Raw genomic sequence first — 21,481 nt, forward strand, 5'->3', positions numbered from 1 at the left:
CAGATAGTTTTCTGACAGATATTCAAACTGATATTCAAACCAGTGCTGCAATACAGAAATACTAACCACTGAGCCACTATGCTGCCCAACCTATCCCTTATTGCTTAGCTTGACCCTAACCCTTAATTCACATTTGAACCCTAACACTTATCCTGACTCTTAAAAATAACTATCATGACTTACCCTGAATCCAAACGCTTCACCCCAACCTTAAAGTGAACCCATTTCACGTTAATACCCCCTCTTCATGAGCACATACTCAACTTTCCTTTGTTGCCTGACTGCTCTGGTCATCTGGCATGTGCAAGAAAGGCAAAAGCCCTGCTTAAGATTGATCTTTGGTCAGAAAATAAACAGGGCTGCCTGTCCCGTGTCCCCCCATGTGACAGTGCTGGGCCAATCAGCAAGCACTAGTGCTGTTACATGGTAGGAAGGGAAGTCAAGTCACATGCTCCCCCATAGCTGCTGGGGGATATTTTTGGATGGGAAATCCTCAGAATTGCATTACCCTATTACCTAAAATGAAACCTTACAATAAATTAATTCCTAAGCCCCTTTCATACTAGGGCGATGCGGGCGCCGGCAGTAAAACCGTCTTTTTAGCGGTGGTATTCGGTTGCTAGCGGGGAGGTTTTACCCCCCTGCTAGCAGCCAAGAAAGGGTTAAAACCACCGCAAAGCGCTGCTGCAGTGGCGCTTTGCCAGTGGTATAGTTGCGCTGCCCCATTCATTTCAATGGGCAGGAGCGGTAAAGGAGCGGTATACACACCGCTCCTTCACTGCTCCAAAGATGCTGCTAGCAGGACTTTTTTTACCGTCCTGCCAGCACACCACTCCATTGTGAAAGCCCTTGGGCTTTCACACTGGAGTGTGAGGAGCGGCTCTTTCAGGGAGCTTTGCAGGCGCTATTTTTAGTGCTGTAGCTCCTGCAAAGCGCCCCAGTGTGAAAGGGGTCTAACACTTAAGCTCTACCTTAAAATTAATTCACAACACTTAACCAGAATCCTAACACTTAACCCTTGAAACCTAACTCTTAAAACTTGATTCGATACCTAACCGGAACATTTACCCTAACCCGTAAAATGATTTCTTAATCCTTACCCTGAACCCTCGAACCTTTAGACTGGTAACACATGATTAATTACAGATTTGATCTGTTAACCTAAAACACTTGCTTGATACAACATAGCAATGATTGATTTGGTAGAATTAAATCAGATTTTTCCATCAGCTACAGTTTCAGGGGGTTACTTACTATTTCTGCAGTGTGCCCCTTGAAGGTATGGTAACATTTGCCTGTCTCAGAACTCCATAGCTTGCAGGTTTTATCAAATGATCCCGTGGCTATTTTGTCTCTGTTGGAAGGGAAAGGATTTTTTCATATTTAGTGTAACACATCTCTTTCAAAATATGACTATACAATATACAGTCCTAAATGCTGTCACCTTGCCCCTTGTTATACACACTTTTCCCGCAATCTCCCACCGCTCCCTCTTCCATGAAAGATGATGCTCAAAGCCCAAATCCAGGAAAAGTTAAAATCCTCTCTTTTAGAGGGCTGCCCCCTGCACTACTAGTGTTAGGGGCTGGAAAAAAACAGTTTCACCAAATAGATCCACAGTAGTAGAGTAGACAGCACTCCCCTATGCTTCAGTGGTGGATTGCTCCTTGGTGTCCTCCTGTACAATGTAGGTCTATGAGCCCTGCATTGGTGGTAATGACATCGGGAGCATCCGACCCAAGAGCATAGGGGAGAAAAGGCTGCGGGGACCAGCCTTGCAGCATGGTGGATCCTGTGAAATAGGAGGACCAAATAAGTAAACCTATTTCTTACAGTCTATTATATATTTAAATGAGCATTTGACCCCACTGCAAGGAAGGATTTTTACTTTCCCCAGAGTCTGGCTTGAAATCAGCAGTGTGGGTGACTTGGTGTTGCAGTGACTTCGCTCGCTTGGTCATGTAACAGGATTGGGATTAGGGATTGGCTTCCAGGCCGGAGCAGGTCAAATGCTCCCACATACCCGGAAGTACTGGGTAGTGCCATCGGCTGTAGCAGAGGAAGAAGAGGCAGGGGGCATGTATGCAAGGTGAGCATAAATAGTTTTCCCTTTTTTGCCTGAGCGTTAGAAATTTCTACTTAAACGTCTTTGGCACTACTGTAGTCCAAGGAAAATGATGTCACTGCTCCTCTGTGCCCCATGGGTCCCTACTTATTCAGTGCACATAAACATCCTCCTCCTTAGTAAAGCAATTGGCAATTTTATACAACTCAGAAAATGGTGGTTTGCAGCAGACTTTTGGATTCAGATAACCTACTGCGAGTATCAAGGCCAGATAGGGTTTGTCTGCTCCCTACAAATAATAAAGTATACAAACTGCAGCACACCGCTGAATTCTTTTTTCATTAGTTGAATAAGCTTTTTTTGTTGCTTACACCTCCTGCCGAATAGTATTCCTTCTCCTCTGTTAGAGGAGGCCAAGGCAGGGCAAAATGACAGTGTCTTTGCAAAGAACCCCCTCAACCCCAATTTTAGAATAATATTTGGTGTTATTTCACCCCCTCTTAAAGCATTATTTTCTGCCATTACCTACCCATAAGGATTATTAAATTGGATGGCATAGACCACATTTCGATGGCCTTCCAAGGTATGCAGCTCTTCTCCTGATGCTGTGTCCCAAACTTTACAGGTTCGATCATAACTGCCAGTGATGAAACTATACAGGAAAAAAAAAAGTGTGGATTTCAGGAACAGTCAACGTGAAAGCAGATATATCAGATCATACATAGCAAAGTCCTATCTGGATTTCATGGCTACATAAAAGTACAGGTCTAAATAGGTTAGACTGTTTTATTAAGGTTTTAATAGAAGGTAGTTTACCTTTATAATGTTAACATTCTTTGTTTTCCAGTGTTTCCCAGACATTAATGGGTTGCATATCCCCATCACAACCTTTGACACTTACAATTCTGCTGTTCAAAATCTGGAGAAATTTTTAGTGTTTCATTTGTCACTAGGGTTGAACCAATCCTGATACTGGTATTGGTGCTGATACTAGGCTTTGGCATGAGTATCGGTACTCGTGCAAATGCACCAATAACTGAAACCGATACTTTTAGGCTCGGTGCTGTCAGCGGGATTCCCCCACTGACAGGTGAAATGTAAAAAAAAAAAAGCCAGCAATGATTGGTTATTAAGGAGTGGGGCCGCTGTGTCCCTAACAACCGATGACTCATTCAGCTGTCAGTGGGGTTCCCCTGTTGACAGCTGAAGTGTAAACTGAAGTCCCGGCAATTGAAGCTGTCAAAAAAAGAAAAAGCAGCTGGGCAATGTTTATCAACAACACTGCTCAACCAAAAGATAAAAAGAGACATTGTTTCTTTTTGTATCTTACTATTTTTATTCATCTACAGATCAAAGGGATGAATTTCAATCTGCAGGTGAAGTCAGTTTAAAGCAACAATATATATATATATGCTGGCTGCCTTCGAGGGGACAGGAAGGAGGGGGATGAGTGGTGTACACACAGGAGTATTTCCTGTTTACACGGCAGCCTCTGTAATAGGAAGTCCCGTCTCCTGTGCTGCCATTGGATGACTGTTCTATCCATCATAGGAGGCGGGACTTTCTATTAAAGAGGCCTCTGAGAAAACAGGTGCTTTTCCTGTATATAATCTTTTGGTGCTCATCCCGCCCCCCTCCCTGTCCCCTCCAAGGCTGCAGATGGATGGGCATCAATCAGGCTGCACTGATGGCAATGGTGAGTCTGCATTCATGGAAATGTGGGTGCTGCATTACTGGCAATGGTGGGTGCTGCATTCATGGCAAAGGTGGGTGCTGCATTCATGGCAATGGTGGGTGCTGCATTCCTGGCAATGGTGGGAGCTGCATTCCTGGCAATGGTGGGTGCTGCATTCCTGGCAATGGGGGGTGCTGCATTCCTGGCAATGGGGGGTGCTGCATTCCTGGCAATGGGAGGTGCTGCATTCATGGCAATAGTGGGGCTGCATTCATGGCACTTCTGACCCTTTTTCCCGAAACATCCCTCTTAAAGTGAAGGTGCGTATTATACGCTGATAAGTATGGTATATCCAAATAGCACACCCAAGCTCGTCTCTTTACTCACACACAGCCACAAAGGCAACAGAATTCTTGTTGGGCAGTGTATTAGTGCTCGAACTAACATACTTAGACTGAATTTCAATGGACACCCCTGCCCTAGAGAATAAAATGGTGATCGCTCCAAAATTTTTGTGTCACAGTATTTGCACAGCAGGCTTTCAAACGCAATTATTTGGGAAAAAATACACTTTCATGAATTTTAAAAAAAAACATAACAGTAAAGTTAGCCCAATTTTTTTGTATAATGTGAAAGATGATTTTACGCCGAGTAAATAGACTTGTGGAATGGCGACAAACTACGGTACTTAAAAATATTGAAACATTTCTACAGGTTACCAGGTTAAAAGTTACAGAGGAGGTTTTGTTCTAGAATTATTACTCTCGCTCTGACGATCGTGGCGCTACCTCACATGTGTGGTTTGAACACCGCACAGGATGGGATGGGGCGCTTAACATTTTTTTATTTTATTTTTACACGGTCTCTTTAAAAAAAATCTGATAATTTATATTGCTGTCACAAGGAATGTAAATATCCCTTGTGACAGTAATAGTCAGTGACAGGTATGCTTTATGGAGGGATCTGGGGTCTATAAGACCTCAAATCCCTCTTTTGCACTTAAAAGTATTCAAATGCCAAAATCAGCTTTTTGCAATACTAGGGGTTGTTTCAAATCTGTACAATTGGCAGCGGAGTAAACCGGAAGTAACCGTAACCGGTTACTAGATAGGAGACCTGATCAAAGCCAATTCCAGCTTCATTCGTGTGTCGGCTGGTCCCTCGGGCCTCCCAGTGGGACAAGAGAGCCTCGTAAGGTGGTAGGAGGGGGGACACCCCCTTCTGCACCTTAGGATTGGTTGTTATCACTAAAAAGCCAACCGCTGGCTATAAAAAACGGTATAACCCCCTTCAAGCCGAGAACGCATATTTGCATAGGGTCAGTGTGAAGGGGTTAAATGTTCCTCTGTTCCCCTTATTAACCCCTATTGTACTATAATCAGCCGTAATTAACTCCTTATTCTCCTTCTCCATTTAATTACTATTTTCCTGCTGATTTTTATTTGTTCACTTCTATTTTTTAAATTATTAATAATTTAAACTTTTTTTTAGTTTGCTTTGTTTGTTAATATTTGTACATCTTTCCATATATTTACACGTTTCACAAAAATAAATGTATTTAATTTGTAAATAGCTTTTCAATGCTTTGTACAATTGCTGATAGATAAAGTATAAACAAAACAGTTGCAGTAGGTATCGGTAATTGGTATTGGCAAGTATTGAAAAAATTTTTTATTGGTACTCGGAAAAATAATGGTGTCAGTGCATCCCTATCGGTCACCACTAACCATGCCACTTCATTCCATGCTCAGCCCCAGCCCCCTGGACCTCTACTGTATTTACAGCAATTTCTATAGGGTTCCAGCAGCCACCACTAACTATGCCACATGAATCTATGTCCAGTCCCTGCTCCCTGAATCTCCAGTCCCAGAGGTCGGTCAGATCGTCCATTCTCAATACATCATCTTATATGGTCTATAGGCAGCCTATGAACCTACCATATCAATCAGGCTTCAGGATAAATAATACAAGACTAAAGTGAGCGCATCTTACCTGGAACCAGATTTATTAAATGCCACATTGGTAAGAGGTAATATGTGAGCTCGCAGGACCTAAAACAAGAAAAAAGAGCTTGTTAAGCCAATGCTGATATAGACACAAACATTTCACACGCTGGAGAAAAGACATTGATAAATAAATGCCCCCAGCAGGACTCCTTTGTTAATTTGCCTGATATGTCGCCTCATGTATATATAGAAATCACACGTTCCAAACAATTCTACATACTAGAGCAAAAATTGTGACAAATGATAGCGAATTCTTAGGCCGTATAATGGTTAATGCAACGTATGTTCATTTTGCCTATCTTCTCAGAGAAAGCAAATAACTTCCCACATTCTATATTTAAGATTTCAATTCATTTTTTTTTTAGGTGCAGCCTATTTAGATGTGGAAGAAAAATAATTTTTATCTCACATTATATTAATGGCAGTAAAAATTTCCCTTCTCTCTTTTAAAGTTCCCTTTGTATTGCTTCTCAGTGGCTTTTTATTTTCCCTCAACGTAGTTAGTGGATGTTTCTAACCCTTTAAAAAAGAAACCCATTACTTTGGTAGCTAGTGATCTGTTATGCTCTCTAATATAAAATAACCTATTTACCTGGTGTCACTGGTAAGTCTTTTTTTTGTTACATTTTAAAGCGGAGTTCCGCCCAAAAATGGAATTTCGACTTTTCCGGTTCCTCCCCCCCTCCGGTGTCACATTTGGCACCTTTCAGGGGCGAGCAGATACCTGTCTAATTCACTTCCGGGCATAGATACCTGAGCCACCTGTGGGTATCTACGCCACTTCCTGCACCTTCTCCGCCCCACCCCAAGCCCCACCCCCTGCTGTCTTCTGGGAGACAGACAGGTCCCAGAAGACAGCAGGGACCAGTGGGATAGTACTGCTTCACTTCCTGATTCCCTTACCGAAGATGGCGACGGCAGCACCGACAGCTGAGGGACAGATCGGCTCCGGGTGCCGACATCGCGGGCGCCCTGGACGGGTAAGTGTCCTTATTTTAAAAGTCCGCAGCTGCAGTATTTGTAGTGCTGACATTTAAAAAAAAAAAGGGCCCCCTATAATGGTAATTTTATGTATGGGGCAGTGGTCCTTTATTTACCTGGGTAAAATGAGCCTTAGTTTGGTGGTTTCTATTCTGTTACGCTCCCTAAAATAAAAACTCTTTACAACGGTGTTAGTGGTAGGCAGCTTGATATATTCATGTATTTAGAGTTTCTTAAAAACTGGACATAAAGGTAAAAATTGGAAATCAAGGTACCCTAAAATAATCCCTTTACAATGGTGGTTTATGTTCTGTTACACTCCCGATAATAAAAACCGTGATCACATTAGTACATTACATTAGCTTTTTATACTCATGTATTAAGAACCCCTTCAGAATGGAGGACAGATCCCCCTATAGCCCTTCATTTTGGTGGTTAATGGCCTCTTATGCTCCCGTGAAAACAAAAGACCCCTTTACACTGCTGGTCACTGTATCAAATTTACTTGTGGGGGTTTCTGTGATGACATTGCAAAGATGAAACCAGTAGGATAAGACTAAGTTGCATATGTCACCAGGTCAGAGAGAGCCAGGCTTAGTGGCATCAGGTGGAGGGAACCAGTGTTTTAGCAGCAGTCTTGGTAGATAAGACAGGCTAATGCTGATTATCATAGTGCTTGGCCCCAGGGTGGATTTGATTTAAATCACTAATAAAAAGGCTTGATTTAAATCAACTCGATTTAAATCATCATTTTTTAAAGAGCCGCTGTCATCTCTGTCCCACAGAGGCTCCTCCTCTGACCCGCTGTTGACTCACCGACAGTCCCATTCACTTTAATGGGAGGGCTGATAATGCAGCAGTGACACAACAAGGTGAGGGAATGTGGCGGCAGCAGGTGAGTGGATGCCCGCTAACAGGTGCTGCTATGATGGATCTGAAGTGACAGGTGCTCTTTAAATGTAAAGGACTTATTCTTGCTGGTAGTTAGAATCTTTAATATTTGCAAACAAAATTAAGGCTTCCTGTTTAGAATAATAAGATGTCAGGTTAGTAAACCAGCAATATGAGAACTGATTCAATCATACAGTTTGTAGTGTACATAGATTTGCAAAACAATGGGATAAAGGAATATTCCCTAATCTCATGGTTACTGTGAAATTGTGTGAATGTATCAATGCAGTGCATGTTATTTCAGCTTGCAGAGCTTGGATTCATTGAATGAGTTTACCCAAAATGTAAATATTGCAGAATATACAGCCTCATGCTGCATAACTAAGCTCCATTTCATGCTGAATAAACTAAATTATTAATGTATATTAAATAGAAAACTATATTTAGATTAGAAAGCATTTTATAATTTTATAAATTTATAGAATTTAGATTAGAAAGCATTTTATTAAAATAAATTTGATAAAAATCAAAAATATCCAATTTAAATATATATATATATTTTTTTTTAATCATTGATTTTTATCCACCCAGCTTGGCACACTTTTTGAATGTGAGTTGGTTTTATCAGGCGTGATACACTATCAGCTTACTTTCTCGTGTCCTTTTGTAATTACAGTAAACCACTGATGATCCATGAGAAGACATGAGTTGTAAGGAAATGGAAGCTCTGTCTTTATGTTTGGGATTAACATATGGAGAGCTTTGAGGCCATTGAGACCTTTTTGATTTAAGGTCCTTCATAGCTGGAGGGCTTTTCTAAAGGTGGACCAAGAGTGCTGTGGGAGGACCAGACTGAGAATATCATTGTGGTGAAGATATAGAGGATATAAACCACTAGTGATGGATTCACTTAATATTAACAACATAGTGGCTTAGTGGTTACCTCGTCTGCCTTGCAGCGGTGGTTTTTGGTTTGAATCCTAGTCAGGACACTCTCAGAATGAAGTTTGCATGTTCTTCCTGTGCTTGCATGGGTTTTCTCCCATACTCAAAAGACATGCTGGTAAGTTACCATATTTATTGGCGTATAACACGCACCCCAAGTTTAGGAGGGCATTTTAAGGAAAAAAGTTTTAGGAGGGAAGTTTAAGGGGAAAAAAAACGTACATTTAAATGCCCATCAATGCAGCCTTATCAGTGTGCATCTGCAGCCTTGTCCATCATTGCAGAATGATCAGTGTCATTTTCAGCTTGCCCAGCATCATTTTCAGCTTGCCCAGCGCCGTTTGCAGCCTTCCCCAGTGTCATTTGCAGCTTGCCCATTGCCGTTTGCAGCCTTGCCCACGTTTAAATTTCCAACCGGCGAGACAGACCGAGCAGCGCCGCCGAAAAATACCGAGCACCGCCGAAAAAGACCGAGCAGTCGCTCGCTATTTTTCGGCGCCGCTCGCTATTTTCGGCTCACAGACAGTGGGAATCGGCGTATAACGCGCACCCACGACTTTCCCACGATTTTAAGGGGGAAAAAGTGCATGTTATATGCCGATAAATACAGTAATTTGCTTCTTTCCTAACTGGTCTCAGTATGTGTGTATATATATGATATATATAAGGAACTTAAACTGTGGGATACTTGAGTGCGGGAATGGATATAAACATACAGTGCGTGTAAATTGTCAGCACTATAAAAACATCTGTAATAAATAAATATTTGAAGTTTTCCTTGAAATAAGGACTTTTTCACAGTGTTTCTAACACACAGGAATTATATTTAGTAGATAGTATATTTATGAACACTTATATTTTCTTTACCATAAACCATACATGCTGCTTTATAATGTGTGTATTGATGGTGTAGGTTATCTGTTTGATGGCAGCTACACATACATCCTGAACTGAAAGCCAGCAACTGAGGAATTTATTTTACAGAGGGTACTGCAAAAGGAATACTGATGGGCATTAATAGGGTGAGTTTTTTTTTAAATCATATAAAGCTTTCACCAGGCTGTCTACCCCTCAGAAATTAGAACACCTGCAGGGAAGTGGCGGCTGGTGCTCACATTTTTTGGGTGGGGCACAAACAAACTGAAAAATGCTGGAAAAAAACAACATCATCAATTGCAGCGTCGCTGTGCCCATCAAATGCAGCCACCGTGTCCATCAAAGTAAGCCACTGTGCCCATCAAACGCAGCCACTGTGCCCATCAAACGCAGCCACTGTGCCCATCAAATGCTACCACTGTGCACCTATTTTGAAGCCCAAAAAGGGGCCAGGCACCTGAATAGGGGGTGGCAGCGGCGGCCATGGATAGATTCATGAATCTATCCATTGGTCATAGAGAGGGGGTGGCTGGAGAGAGGGGGTGGTGACCGTGCGCCCTTGTGGACGCACTGCCACTGCTGCAGGGACTCCTATGGTGGTAATAAAAATGATCTACTATGCATGGGACTTTGAGAGTGCCCAGACTTATATACAGTGCATCCAGAAAGTATTCACAGCTCTTCACTTTTTCCACATTTTGTTATGTTTCAGCCTTATTCCAAAACAGATTAAATTCCTTATTTTCCTCAAAATTCTACAAACAATACCCCATAATGACAATGTGAAAAAAGTTTATTTGCAATCTATGCAAATTTATTAAAAATAAAAAATGAAAAAGATCACCTGTACACAAGTATTCACTGCCTTTGCCATGACGCTCAAAATTTAGCTCAGGTACATCCTGTTTCCACTGATCATCCTTGAGATGTTTCTACAACTTGGGAGTCCACCTGTGGTAAATTCAGTTGATTTGACATGATTTGGAAAGGCACACAACTGTCTATATAAGGTCCCACAGTTAGCAGTGCATGTCAAGCAATGCAGTCCAAGGAATTGTCTGTAGACTCATGAGACAGGATTGCATTGAGGCACAGATCTGGGGAAGGGAACAGAAACATTTCTGCAGCACTGAAAGTCCCAATGAACACAGTGGCCTCCATCATCCATAAATGGAAGAAGTTTGGAGTCATCAGAACTCTTCATAGAGTGGGCCGCCTGGCCAAAATGCGTGATCGGGGGAGAAGGGCCTTAGTCAGGGAGGTAACCAAGAACCCGATGGTCACTCTGACAGAGCTCCAGCGTTTCTTTGTGGAGAAAGGAGGACTTTCCAGAAGAACAACCATCTCTGCAGCACGCCACCAATCAGGCCTGTATAGTAGAGTGGCCAGACAGAAGCCACTCCTCGGTAAAAGGCACATGATAGGCCACCTGGAGTTTGCCAAAAGGCAACCGAAGGATTCTCAGACTACGAGAAACAAAATTCTCTCGTCAGGATCGAGGGAAAGATGAATACAACAATGTACAGAGAAATCCTGAATAAAAAAATGCTCCAGAGCGGTCTGAACCTCAGACTGGGGCGAGGGTTCATCCTTCAACAGGACAATGACCCTAAGCACACAGCCAAGAGACTACGGGACAACTCTGTAAATGTCCTTACGTGGCCCAGCCAGTGCCCAGACTTGAACCCGATTGAGCATCTCTGGAGAAATCTGAAAATGGCTTTGCACCGATGCTCCCCATGCAACCTGAAGGAGCTTGAGAGGCTTTGCAAAGAAGAATAGGAGAAACTGCTCAAAAAATAGGTGCGCCAAGCTTGTAGCATCATACTCAAAAAGACTTGAGGCTGTAATTGGTGCCAAAGGTGCTTTAACAAAGTATCGAGCAAAGACTGTGAATACCTATGTACATGGGATTTTTTCCTTTTTAATTTTTTTTAAATTTTCAAAGATTTCAAACAAACTTCTTTCACATTGTCATTATGGGGTATTGTTTGTAGAATTTTGAGGAAAATAATGAATTTAATGTGGAGTAAGGCTGTAACATAACAAAATGTGGAAAAAGTGAAGCGCTGTGAATACTTTCTGGATGCATTGTATAATATACACCACCGTTAAAACTCATAAATCTTTTCAAATTCTTTAAGACATGAAGAGGTTGATTTACTAAAACTGGAGAGTGCAAAATCTACTATAAAGTGCTGATGTCTTTTATCACATTTACACAAGTAGTTTTAAGGATTTACAATGGCAACTGCTTGGTGGTTTCATTTGTTAAAAAGGGGCGAATTTTAGAGATGTAGATGAATTCTCCAAACTTTTGACAACGATTGGACTTGAATCTAGGATTACCCCTAGTACCCTGGCGTGAGGGGAGAGACTGATAGTTGCATTGTTGATTTTGATGGAAAAGTCGGTGGGGGGGGCACGGGCATTTTAGAGACATTTAGTTTAAGGAAGTGGTATGACATCCATGCTGATATGTCAGTTAGTAAGTTAGTAAAGCGAGAGGAGACTGAAGGAGTGAGGTGGGGAGTAGACAGATAGATTTGGGTGTCATCGGTATAAGTGGTATTGGAAGCTGTGGGCGGTTATCAAGTGACCAAGGGAGGAAGATGTAGATAAAGAAGAGAAGGGGTCCAGAGCCTTGGGGGACCCCCACAGAAAGTGGTAATGGAGAGGAATAAACAGAATTGTAGGTGACACTGAAGGAGCGCTGTTATAGGTAGGTAGAGAACCAGGATAGAGCAGAATCTCGGAGACCAAGGGAATGTAGTTTATTAAGAAGGAGCGGGTGGTCAACAGTATCAAAGGCCGCAGAGAGGTCAAGTAGTAGGAGTATGGAGTACTGGCTGTTGGTTTTAAAATAAATAAATAAAACCACAATAAGTTTACATCCAATAAATAATGGAACAACAATGCATGCAATTAACTTTATGTACAGTGCAAATCCTATTTTAATCCTAGGTCAGGAGCTCCTTCAGTGTTTCTTTTTTTCTCTCCTTCCCTTTTTCTTTCCCTTTTTTCTGTTTCTAAAAAAAAGAAAAAGAAAAAAAAAACACCTATCGTGGCGTAACAGAGTGACGTAAATTTAATTTATGTTAAAGGGATATTCCTTGAGGCCCCTCTAAGGCGGCAGGCCATAGACTAAGCAAATTTCTTTCTCCTGCCAAGCCATTGCATTGTACCAGTGGGGCTGGGGAAGCCATCCCCACCGGGAGAAGGCATTGTTTATTGCTAGCGTCTATATCAGCCACTAGCGTTAATCGCATCTAAAATCCGACAGGCTGGTTATACCCAAGTTGATCAATCAATCAACTTGGTATAGTCAGCCTGCCTATGCATGGTTCAAACCGTCTATGACCGGCCTAAGGCTAGGTTCACTCCTAAGCGTCTCTGTGAGCTCCACATGTGTGGTTACAGCAGCCCTTTTCCCCTGAATGAGCTGCTGTGCTTGTGTATCATGCAGGAAAAAGGTTCCTGCACTTTTTTTTAAAACACAGGCAGAGGGAAATTGTATTGTGCTTTTGCACCATGCGATTTCCCGCAATCCAAAACCTGCTGCATTTTCAGGTGCATGGAGGCACTATTAAAAATAGCTCAAGCTCAGCCACCTGCAAAGGAGCAGAGCGATTTGGCTGCACGTGGTTCAGGAACAGGCACGGTTTACACACTGTCCTTCACCCATCCGCACAAGTGTGAACCTAGCCTAAGTCATGCGTATCATTATACCTTACACATACCCTGTAATATACCGCCAACCCACTCCTCCCCCCTTCCCCGCTCATATTTATCCTTCAGTGTATTTGTGTTTTTCCGTCCTTCAGTGTGTTTTTTCAAAATCCTTCAAACCATTTGTTTGAATGCAATTAAAGACATTAGCACTTTATAGTAGGGTGGGAAAGTCAACAATCTACTGTGAAACCATTTATTCATTTTTATTGCTGTATATACTGTGGATTCCCAAATAATCAATGTTTGGCCAGAATTTAATGGATTTTTAATGTCTTAAAGAATTTGAATACATTTATGAATTTTTAACAGTGGTATATGCTATATATAAATCTGGGAATCCTTAAAGTCCCATACATAGTGGCTCTTTCTTGTTACTTGTAAATCGATGGATGTTGGGGTCCACTTATATGATTCTTGCAACGTATATTTATAGGATTGCTATAGTGGTAGTTACACCATGGCTTCACAGCACCATGCATTGCCATAAAGCTGGTCTGACATGCATAACTGTCCATTTTCTCTCTTTGAAAAAATGCCAATATACAGGGAATTGCAGTTGGCTTGTATAAAAAAAATAAGGTAATATGTAAAAATATATTTAGGCATTTTAATGCATAACATAGCTGGTTACATGGAAGTCTGTTCATATCTGCCAGCACTTCAACTAATGCTGTTTGATCATTTGTATATCCAGAAATTGAATTTTTAGCCCAGAAGGTTGATAGAAGGAAAAATAAGGGCCCATTCAAAGAGATGATAAGATGCATTTTGCAGAAGGAAGCCTTTTCCCTGGCACTTGTAGACATGTTTCTGTATTGTATAATAAACAACCTTTATTTATCTCCATGGATGAACAGAACTGTCATTTACACAGTGCAGGTATGCCCACTAATAGACATCGGTGTGCCCAAGAGCTTGTTCCAACACATTTTCTTTTACTTCCAATGTCCATTACTGTCCATCCCCATGCTGTGTGTAAATGACAGCTGTGTTAATCCCTAGAGTGGAACAGAGCCTATCATACGGTGCAAGAACAGGCATAGAAGTGGCAGGCAAAAAGCTGTGTCTGCAAAATGTTATTCATCACTCATCTGCACAAGGCCCAAATGTTACTAATCAATTAAATTGCCCTTTTCATTAGGCACAAGGCCAAGGACATAAAAGCAGGAGAGGCAGCTGTCCATATATCACCCCAAGTAGACACAAAGCAGAAAGATTCTTCACGAATCATATCAGAGTTTAAGAGTCAGAGGCATTAGCACATTCCCACTATAAGTTGCTGATCACTGCCATTACTACTATAAAAAAAATATCAATATTCCAGTATATAAACCACAATCCTCAACCCAAGGGCATATCTCTATTTTATTCCATCCTCCAACACAAAGAAAAATTCTCTAAAATGCCCCAATGCAGCAATGGGAAAAATACTTACAATCCAAATTTTCAGAGGTCCAGTGGTTGAAAGCCCTACGCTACTCATACACAATAACACACTGCGTTAACCACTGGGAGCTGGCCCAGGTCTAGGTGGTGCCTTACCCCATATAGACTGGTCAAGTTCTTTCTAACTTATTCCCCTCTTTGCTGGAGAGGTTGCGGGCAAGTAGGTACCATTTTCCATATCCTATGAACCTGTAAGAATTTATCCAGTTTTTCACACCAGACCTTTCATCTAATCTCTAGACTCACTAGAATACTAATACCACCAGATCTAACCCTATTAATACTGAAAAAATCCCCATCCAATATCGTCAGGTTCTGTTGGCGGTCAAGTTACTATTTACCAAAATGTGGAGTAAGACTGGCGCCCAATATATCAGAACTTATAGCTATAGTCAATCTCCATTATACATATGAAGGAATGCTTTTTGGAATAATTGGACTTTGGCTTTATCTACTAGGCCAGGGATAAGCAATTAGTGGACCTCCAGCTGTTGCAGAACTACAAGTCCCATGAGGCATAGCAAGACTCTGACAGCCACAAGCATGACACCCAGAGGCAGAGCATGATGGGACTTGTAGTTTTGCAACAGCTGGAGGTCCGCTAATTGCATATCCCTGTACTAGGCCATAACTGATATTACCCAATAGTTGGTACCATCTTTTTGTTGTTTTTTCACTATTTTACGGTTTCATCTTTTATAGTTTGCACCCTCTTCTGTACATTCTACACCACCTACCTATTCCCTCCAGGACAATTTAATGTTCTCCTGTTATTGAATATTACTTGTATTGTATACCAACCCATGGGGTTATTCCGTGTAAACTTTTCAGAGATAGATTTTTTGGCCTTTTCTCACATGTTGTTTGTACATGATTGTCCTAATTAAAACTCAATAACAATATATTGTTAAAAAAAAATTCTAGTATATATACACCATAGTTTGTAGATGCTAAACCTTTCCCACAAAATAATCAACATAAACTTATTGTTTTGTTTTTTTTAGGGCTGTGGAAATTAAAGATTAATTCCTCGAATAATCAATTAATTTTTTTGATTGATCAAAATTCTTTTGATTGGTACTCACCTCCCCGCCGGCTTCCGGGTCTTCAGGGAGTTCCATCGGAGATCCGGTGACATCACAGACATCGACATCACTAGTGACGTCGAAGTTCTGATTGAACATAGCGTGCACGTGGGAGGAGCTACACATGACGTCACCCGCTGCTGCGTAGTTTGTGTTTGAACACAAAAATTTAATCTTATACTTAAGCGATGAGCACTTAGATCTTTTCTTTCTACCCATGACCTGGTGTCCTTGCTGAGATCTAAGGAGACGTAAGAGAAGTTTATGGTCCTTGTTAACCCTTTTGATACCCGCTTGCATGACCCCCTGTTGGCACAGGGGTCAATGCCATAAGGTGAGAGTGATTAGTTAGACCGGAGGTGGAGATATTGTCACGCTACTGTGGGAAAAAAAATACTGGATTGTGGAAACTAACTAGTGTCGGGTGATTGTATATAGTGTATACCACATTTACCACTGACTAATGCAGATTTGCAATGCAAGGAGATCAGCTAAAAGTAGTTGGATCTGTATGTGCATTATAATTAATCGAAATTAGTCGATTAATCAATTTAAAAAAAAAACGATTAATCGAACATGAAAATATTAATCAGTAACAACCCTAGTTTTTTTATTACAATACATTTTAGCCTAAATTTATGAAGACTTTTTTTTTTTAAATAGGATACCGGTATGTTTAATAGCAGAAAGTAAAAAATATTGTTTTTTTCCCCCCTCAAAACTCTTGGTCTTTTTTTGTTTATATAATAAAAAATAAAAAACCCAGTGATGATCAAATACCTTAAAAAAAGCTCTATTTGTGTAAAAAAAAATTATACCACTTTCATGGCTATTACCAGTTAAAGTAGTGCAGTGCTAAATAGCAAAATATGACCTGGTCATGAAGTGAGTAAAACCTTCCAGAGCTCAAGCGGTTAAAATATGAATTCAATGAGAATAAATATATAAAAATGAGTAAAATATATCCAAAACTTATATATGTATCACTTTTTGAATGTATTATACTCGTTTGATATATTTATTCTCATTAGGTTCATATTTTAATCAGAATGTATTGTACTTTTTTGTAAAACGGAGAGAGGTTCAGACCTCTATCAGATTTTCCTGAGGATATCTATAAAACTTGAAGTCCATGGTGCAGATGTATATCATTTAATAAAGTAATTTCTGTATGTAGACATCTCCTGCCTTCACAAAGTCTTTTCCTCTTGTGGGTCAATAAGGATGCTGTCAAGGAGTCAGAGATTATTAAAACAGCTATATGTAAGGATTCTAATTTCCCAGAGGGACAAGCCGCACTGCCAAAATTCTGCAGCTGTAAACACATTACAAAAATTGAAACATATCTAAAATCAAGTGTGTATTTTAATGACTAAGTGCCAAAGGCCAATCAAATATTTATTTTCAGCAATGTGTATGTCAGAACAGGTTAAATGTCAAGTTTATCTGATCTGTTCTGCCAGCATTTAATAATCTCCCATGTAATACTTTCAATAATTTTTTGAAGCCTAGGTGAAGGCTAATTGGTTTCTTGTTTATCGCCAAACTTTTATCCCCACTTTACATATTTTTTAGGAATGTGTCAAAAAATGCATAAGACATGTACACATTACATACATGTATACATGCATAAGCTACAGGCCCCCCAAGGCACCCTGGTATCTGTAGTCCTATCACTGACTTATAAGTGACTCCACAGTGGAAGAACATGCATTCTGATGGATAGCTAGAGGGCAGATGGACTGAAGGGAGCCCACCCCTTCTTAAAGGCACAGGGGCACACTGAACACCCAGTACATAGCACAATGGCTGCAAAGGTGTCAGTGTGTTGCCTGACTAGTACATCAACAGTACAAAAAGGTACAGATGACGTCCAGTGACGAAACGTGCAGGGCGTGGCCTAGCGTACACACTCTCTTCCACAAGGCGGCGGCGGTGTTTTTGCTACCTGTGATACTACGAACGTTTTAAACTACATATATGTGAGTAGCCACTTGTTATACACAATAAAGGCATTGATTTGAAATACAGTTTTGCACTATGGAAGTTTCTCTTTACATATGAGCAAATGAGGAACAATTGAACAGCATACCGGACCAGCTTTATATAGCGACACAGGGGCTCACACTGTGGAGGCAAGGTAACCCCTGCAGGGGCAGGGGAGCTGGTGAGTGCGGAAATTTGCTTCACGCATGGATAACGCACCGGTTCTGTTCCAGTATACACTAAAGCACTGAGCACGAGTCACTTGTATTGATTTTTAGGGAAAATTCTTGGAAGAAAAAAAACCTTTTCAGAAGGAATGTTTTTTTCCTTGAGGACTTCTTTCCAAAAAAAAAATTTCCAATTTTTTTCTAATTGATTGTTTCCAAACTTTTTTCTTTTTTCTATTGTGATAATTCTTCTTTGCAATTGTTATAATTTTTTTCCAACTGTTTTGATCCCTTTGTAAATCTGAAAAGGTTTTTGGTGCACTTTATAAAAGTTTGTTTATATAAAGTAAACGTAAGCCAGTCAGGCACCAGATGCACTAATTCACACTGTAGCACGTTAGCACTTTCTTGCACAGCAGCTATTTCATTTATTTAATTCTATTATGTTTATTTTATTGCCATATAAGTTTTTTGCAGATTTTTAATGAATTTTTATAAATATATATTGTTTTCACTGCGATTCAGCAATACTAACACTTGTGAAGGTTGAACATTGGTAACCCAGTTTACATGCGATTTTTTTATTTAATGCGATTTTCACCTATGAGTTGTAAGCGATCTATTCCACCAGTATAGGAGAGCGCCGTAACTACCCTTTTGTTTTCAAAAAGGTAAGCCACTGCCCCCACCTATAACTGGCCCTTGCAGCAATGAGCATTGGAGGGCAACATATGTTAGAAAAAAGCCAAGGAAAATTCCAAGCTCACTTACTGACCAGCTTGCAGACAACCAAATTAATCTGTCTAACAGTATGCGTTAAAAACAGGTGTTTACTCTGCACATATTTGCAAATACATGTCTAAGCTACAGGCCCTGCCAAGGCACCCCGTGTTTGTCTTGACTTAAAGGGGAAGTAAACCCTGATGGGTTTACTTCCTCTTTGTCTCCCTGCAAAGGTAAAGCTGCATGCTGCTAACGGCGACAGTGCGCCTGCGTGCCGCTGTCTACGGTGCATGCGCCATAGACAGCTGTCACTGTCTTTTAGTAAATATCTCCTAAACCGTGTAGGTTTAGGAGATATTTCTTGGACCTACAGGTAAGCCTTAACCGCTTCCTGCCCGCCCTATAGCCGAATGACGGCCTTAGGGCGGGCGGCTTCCCTCGCCTGGCCGTCCCTGGACGGCCTGGTGTTTACTTCCGCAATGCGCGCCGCCGCGGGCGCGCATCGCGGAAGTTCTGTGTTTGCCGTGTCCCCCGGGGACAGGCAAACACAGATCGCTGTAAACGGCCAATCACAGCGGCCGTTTACAGCGTGATCGGCGTGTCCAATGGGAGATGATCTCATATGTAAACATATGAGATCATCTCTCAGCGCCGCTCTCCCTCCTCACACAGACAGCGTGTGAGAGGGGAGAGAAGAACGGCTGCAGCAGCCGTCAATGTAAAAAAGAAAAAAAGAAAAAAAGTAAAAAAAAAGTTAAAAAAAAAGTGCCATCCTCCCCCAGAGCCATCCTCCCCCAGTGCCACCCCCCCCAGTGCCATGCCCCCCCCAGTGCCATCCTGCCCCAGTGCCATCCTGCCCCAGTGCCATCCGCCCCAGTGCCATCCGCCCCAGTGCCATCCTGCCCCAGTGCCATCCTGCCCCAGTGCCATCCGCCCCAGTGCCATCCGCCCCAGTGCCATCCACCCCAGTGCCATCCACCCCAGTGCCATCCACCCCACCCCAGTGCCACCTGCCCGCAGTGCTATCTGTCCCCAGTGCCACCTGTTGTCAGTGCCATTTGTCCCCAGTGCCATCTGTCATCAGTGCCACGTATAAGTGGCATCTGTCATCAGTGCCACGTGTTATTAGTGCCACATAGTGCCATCTGTCATCAGTGCCACGTATTAGTGCCATCTGTCATCAGTGCCACGTATCAGTGGCATTTGTCATCAGTGCCACCTGTCAGTGTCACGTGCCATCTGTTGTCAGTGTCACGTGTCATCAATGCCACTTATCAGTGCCATCTGTCATCAGTGTCACGCGTCATTGGTGCCACGTATTAGTGCCATCTGTCACCGGTGGCACGTATTAGTGCCACGTGTCATCAGTGCCACGTATTAGTGCCACGTGTCATCAGTGCCACATATTAGTGCCACGTGTCATCAGTGCCGCGTATTAGTGCCACGTGTCATCAGTGCCACGTATTAGTGCCACGTGTCATCAGTGCCACATATTAGTGTCATCTGTCATCAGTGCCACGTGTCATCAGTGCCACGTATAAGTGTCATCATTGCCACGTATCAGTGCCATCTGTCATCAGTGTCACGTGTCATTGTCCTGGTATTTCAAAAGTGTAATAAGTAGTCAACAAGTTAGATGTGTAATTTATGCTTCTAGAACACGTGATGGCGCTCCCTGCATGTTGGGCCTCTCTATGTGGCCAGGCTGTGAAAAAGTCCCACACATGTGGTATTGTAATACTCAGGAGGAGTAGCAGAATTTTTTGGGGGGTGTCATTTGTGGTATACACATGCCACGTGAGAGAAATAACCTATTACAATGACAATTTTGTGGAGAAAAATAAAGAAAATGAAAAATCTTCATTTTGCAAAGAATTGTGGGAAAAAAATGACAACATCAAAAAGCTCACCATGCCTCTTACTAAATACCTTGGAATGTCTACTTTCCAAAAAGGGGTCATTTGGGGGGTATTTGTACTTTCCTGACTTGTTCGGGTCACAAGAAGCGAGATAGGTCACCAGTACATCAGATGTGATCAATTTTGTGCGATTCGCACCACAGCTTGTAGACTCTCTAACTTTCACAAAGACCAAATAATATCCACTAATTTCGGTTATTTTTACCAAAGATATGTAGCAGTATAAATTGTGGCCAAAATTTATGAAGAAAAATTAATAATTTGCATAATTCTGTCACAGAAACAAAGAAATATGCGTTTTTTTTCAAAATTTTCGGTCTTTTTTCATTTATAGCGCAAAAAATAAAAACCCCAGAGGTGATCAAATACCACCAAAAGAAAGCTCTATTTGTGGGAAAAAAAGGACACAAAATTCATTTGGGTACAGTGTTACATGACTGAGTAATTGTCATTCAAAGTGTGAGAGCACCGAAAGCTGAAAATTGGTCTGGGCAGGAAGGGTGTTTAAGTGCCCAGTAAGCAAGTGGTTAATCTAGGCTTACCTGTAGGTCAAAGTGGTTTGTAAGGGTTTACAACCACTTTAATGCCTTGCCATAGAATGCATTAAGGTGAAAAAATATTTACCTTTACAACCCCTTTAAAGTAGAACTATAGGCAAAACTTTTTTTTTTTTTTTTCGTTTTTGGAAAGAGCATAGGAAAGTTATAACCCCTGTCAGATTTTTTTTTTCCGACATCTATGTCCCTTTGTGGAGATTTCCCTTAAATTCCTGTCCCATAGCTACTGTAAACAGGAAGTGAGGAAATCCCTGCAAATTAAGGGAATTCCCTGGGGACCCCCAGGTCACCAGAACTAGTGTCCCGATTGGAAGATTTCCCCTCTATTACTTTTCTGGGGACATCCCAAAGTTTGGTATTTTCTTTTACTTTCAATGATAATGGTAAACAGGACAAATAGAGAGGGTGTAACTTCCTAACGGGGGCA

The 21,481-nt window shown here is 41.5% G+C and overlaps 1 protein-coding gene across 1 annotated transcript in view; it reads right to left on the reverse strand.

The window, feature by feature from the left end:
- Window positions 1-21,481, reverse strand: part of DAW1 (dynein assembly factor with WD repeats 1) — a 95,878-nt gene that overhangs the window by 52,242 nt on the left and 22,155 nt on the right. Inside the window, exons 4-6 of the mRNA XM_077488508.1 lie at window positions 5,733-5,791; window positions 2,595-2,717; window positions 1,255-1,354 (exon numbers count right to left, since the gene is read on the reverse strand). Coding sequence (XP_077344634.1) covers window positions 1,255-1,354; window positions 2,595-2,717; window positions 5,733-5,791 — 282 coding nt within the window. The remainder of the gene's footprint in view (window positions 1-1,254; window positions 1,355-2,594; window positions 2,718-5,732; window positions 5,792-21,481) is intronic.

The sequence above is a fragment of the Lithobates pipiens genome, unplaced genomic scaffold, assembly GCF_037356315.1.
Source record: "Lithobates pipiens isolate NorthernLeopardFrog02 unplaced genomic scaffold, aLitPip1_a1.2 Scaffold_18, whole genome shotgun sequence".
NCBI lineage: Eukaryota > Metazoa > Chordata > Amphibia > Anura > Ranidae > Lithobates > Lithobates pipiens.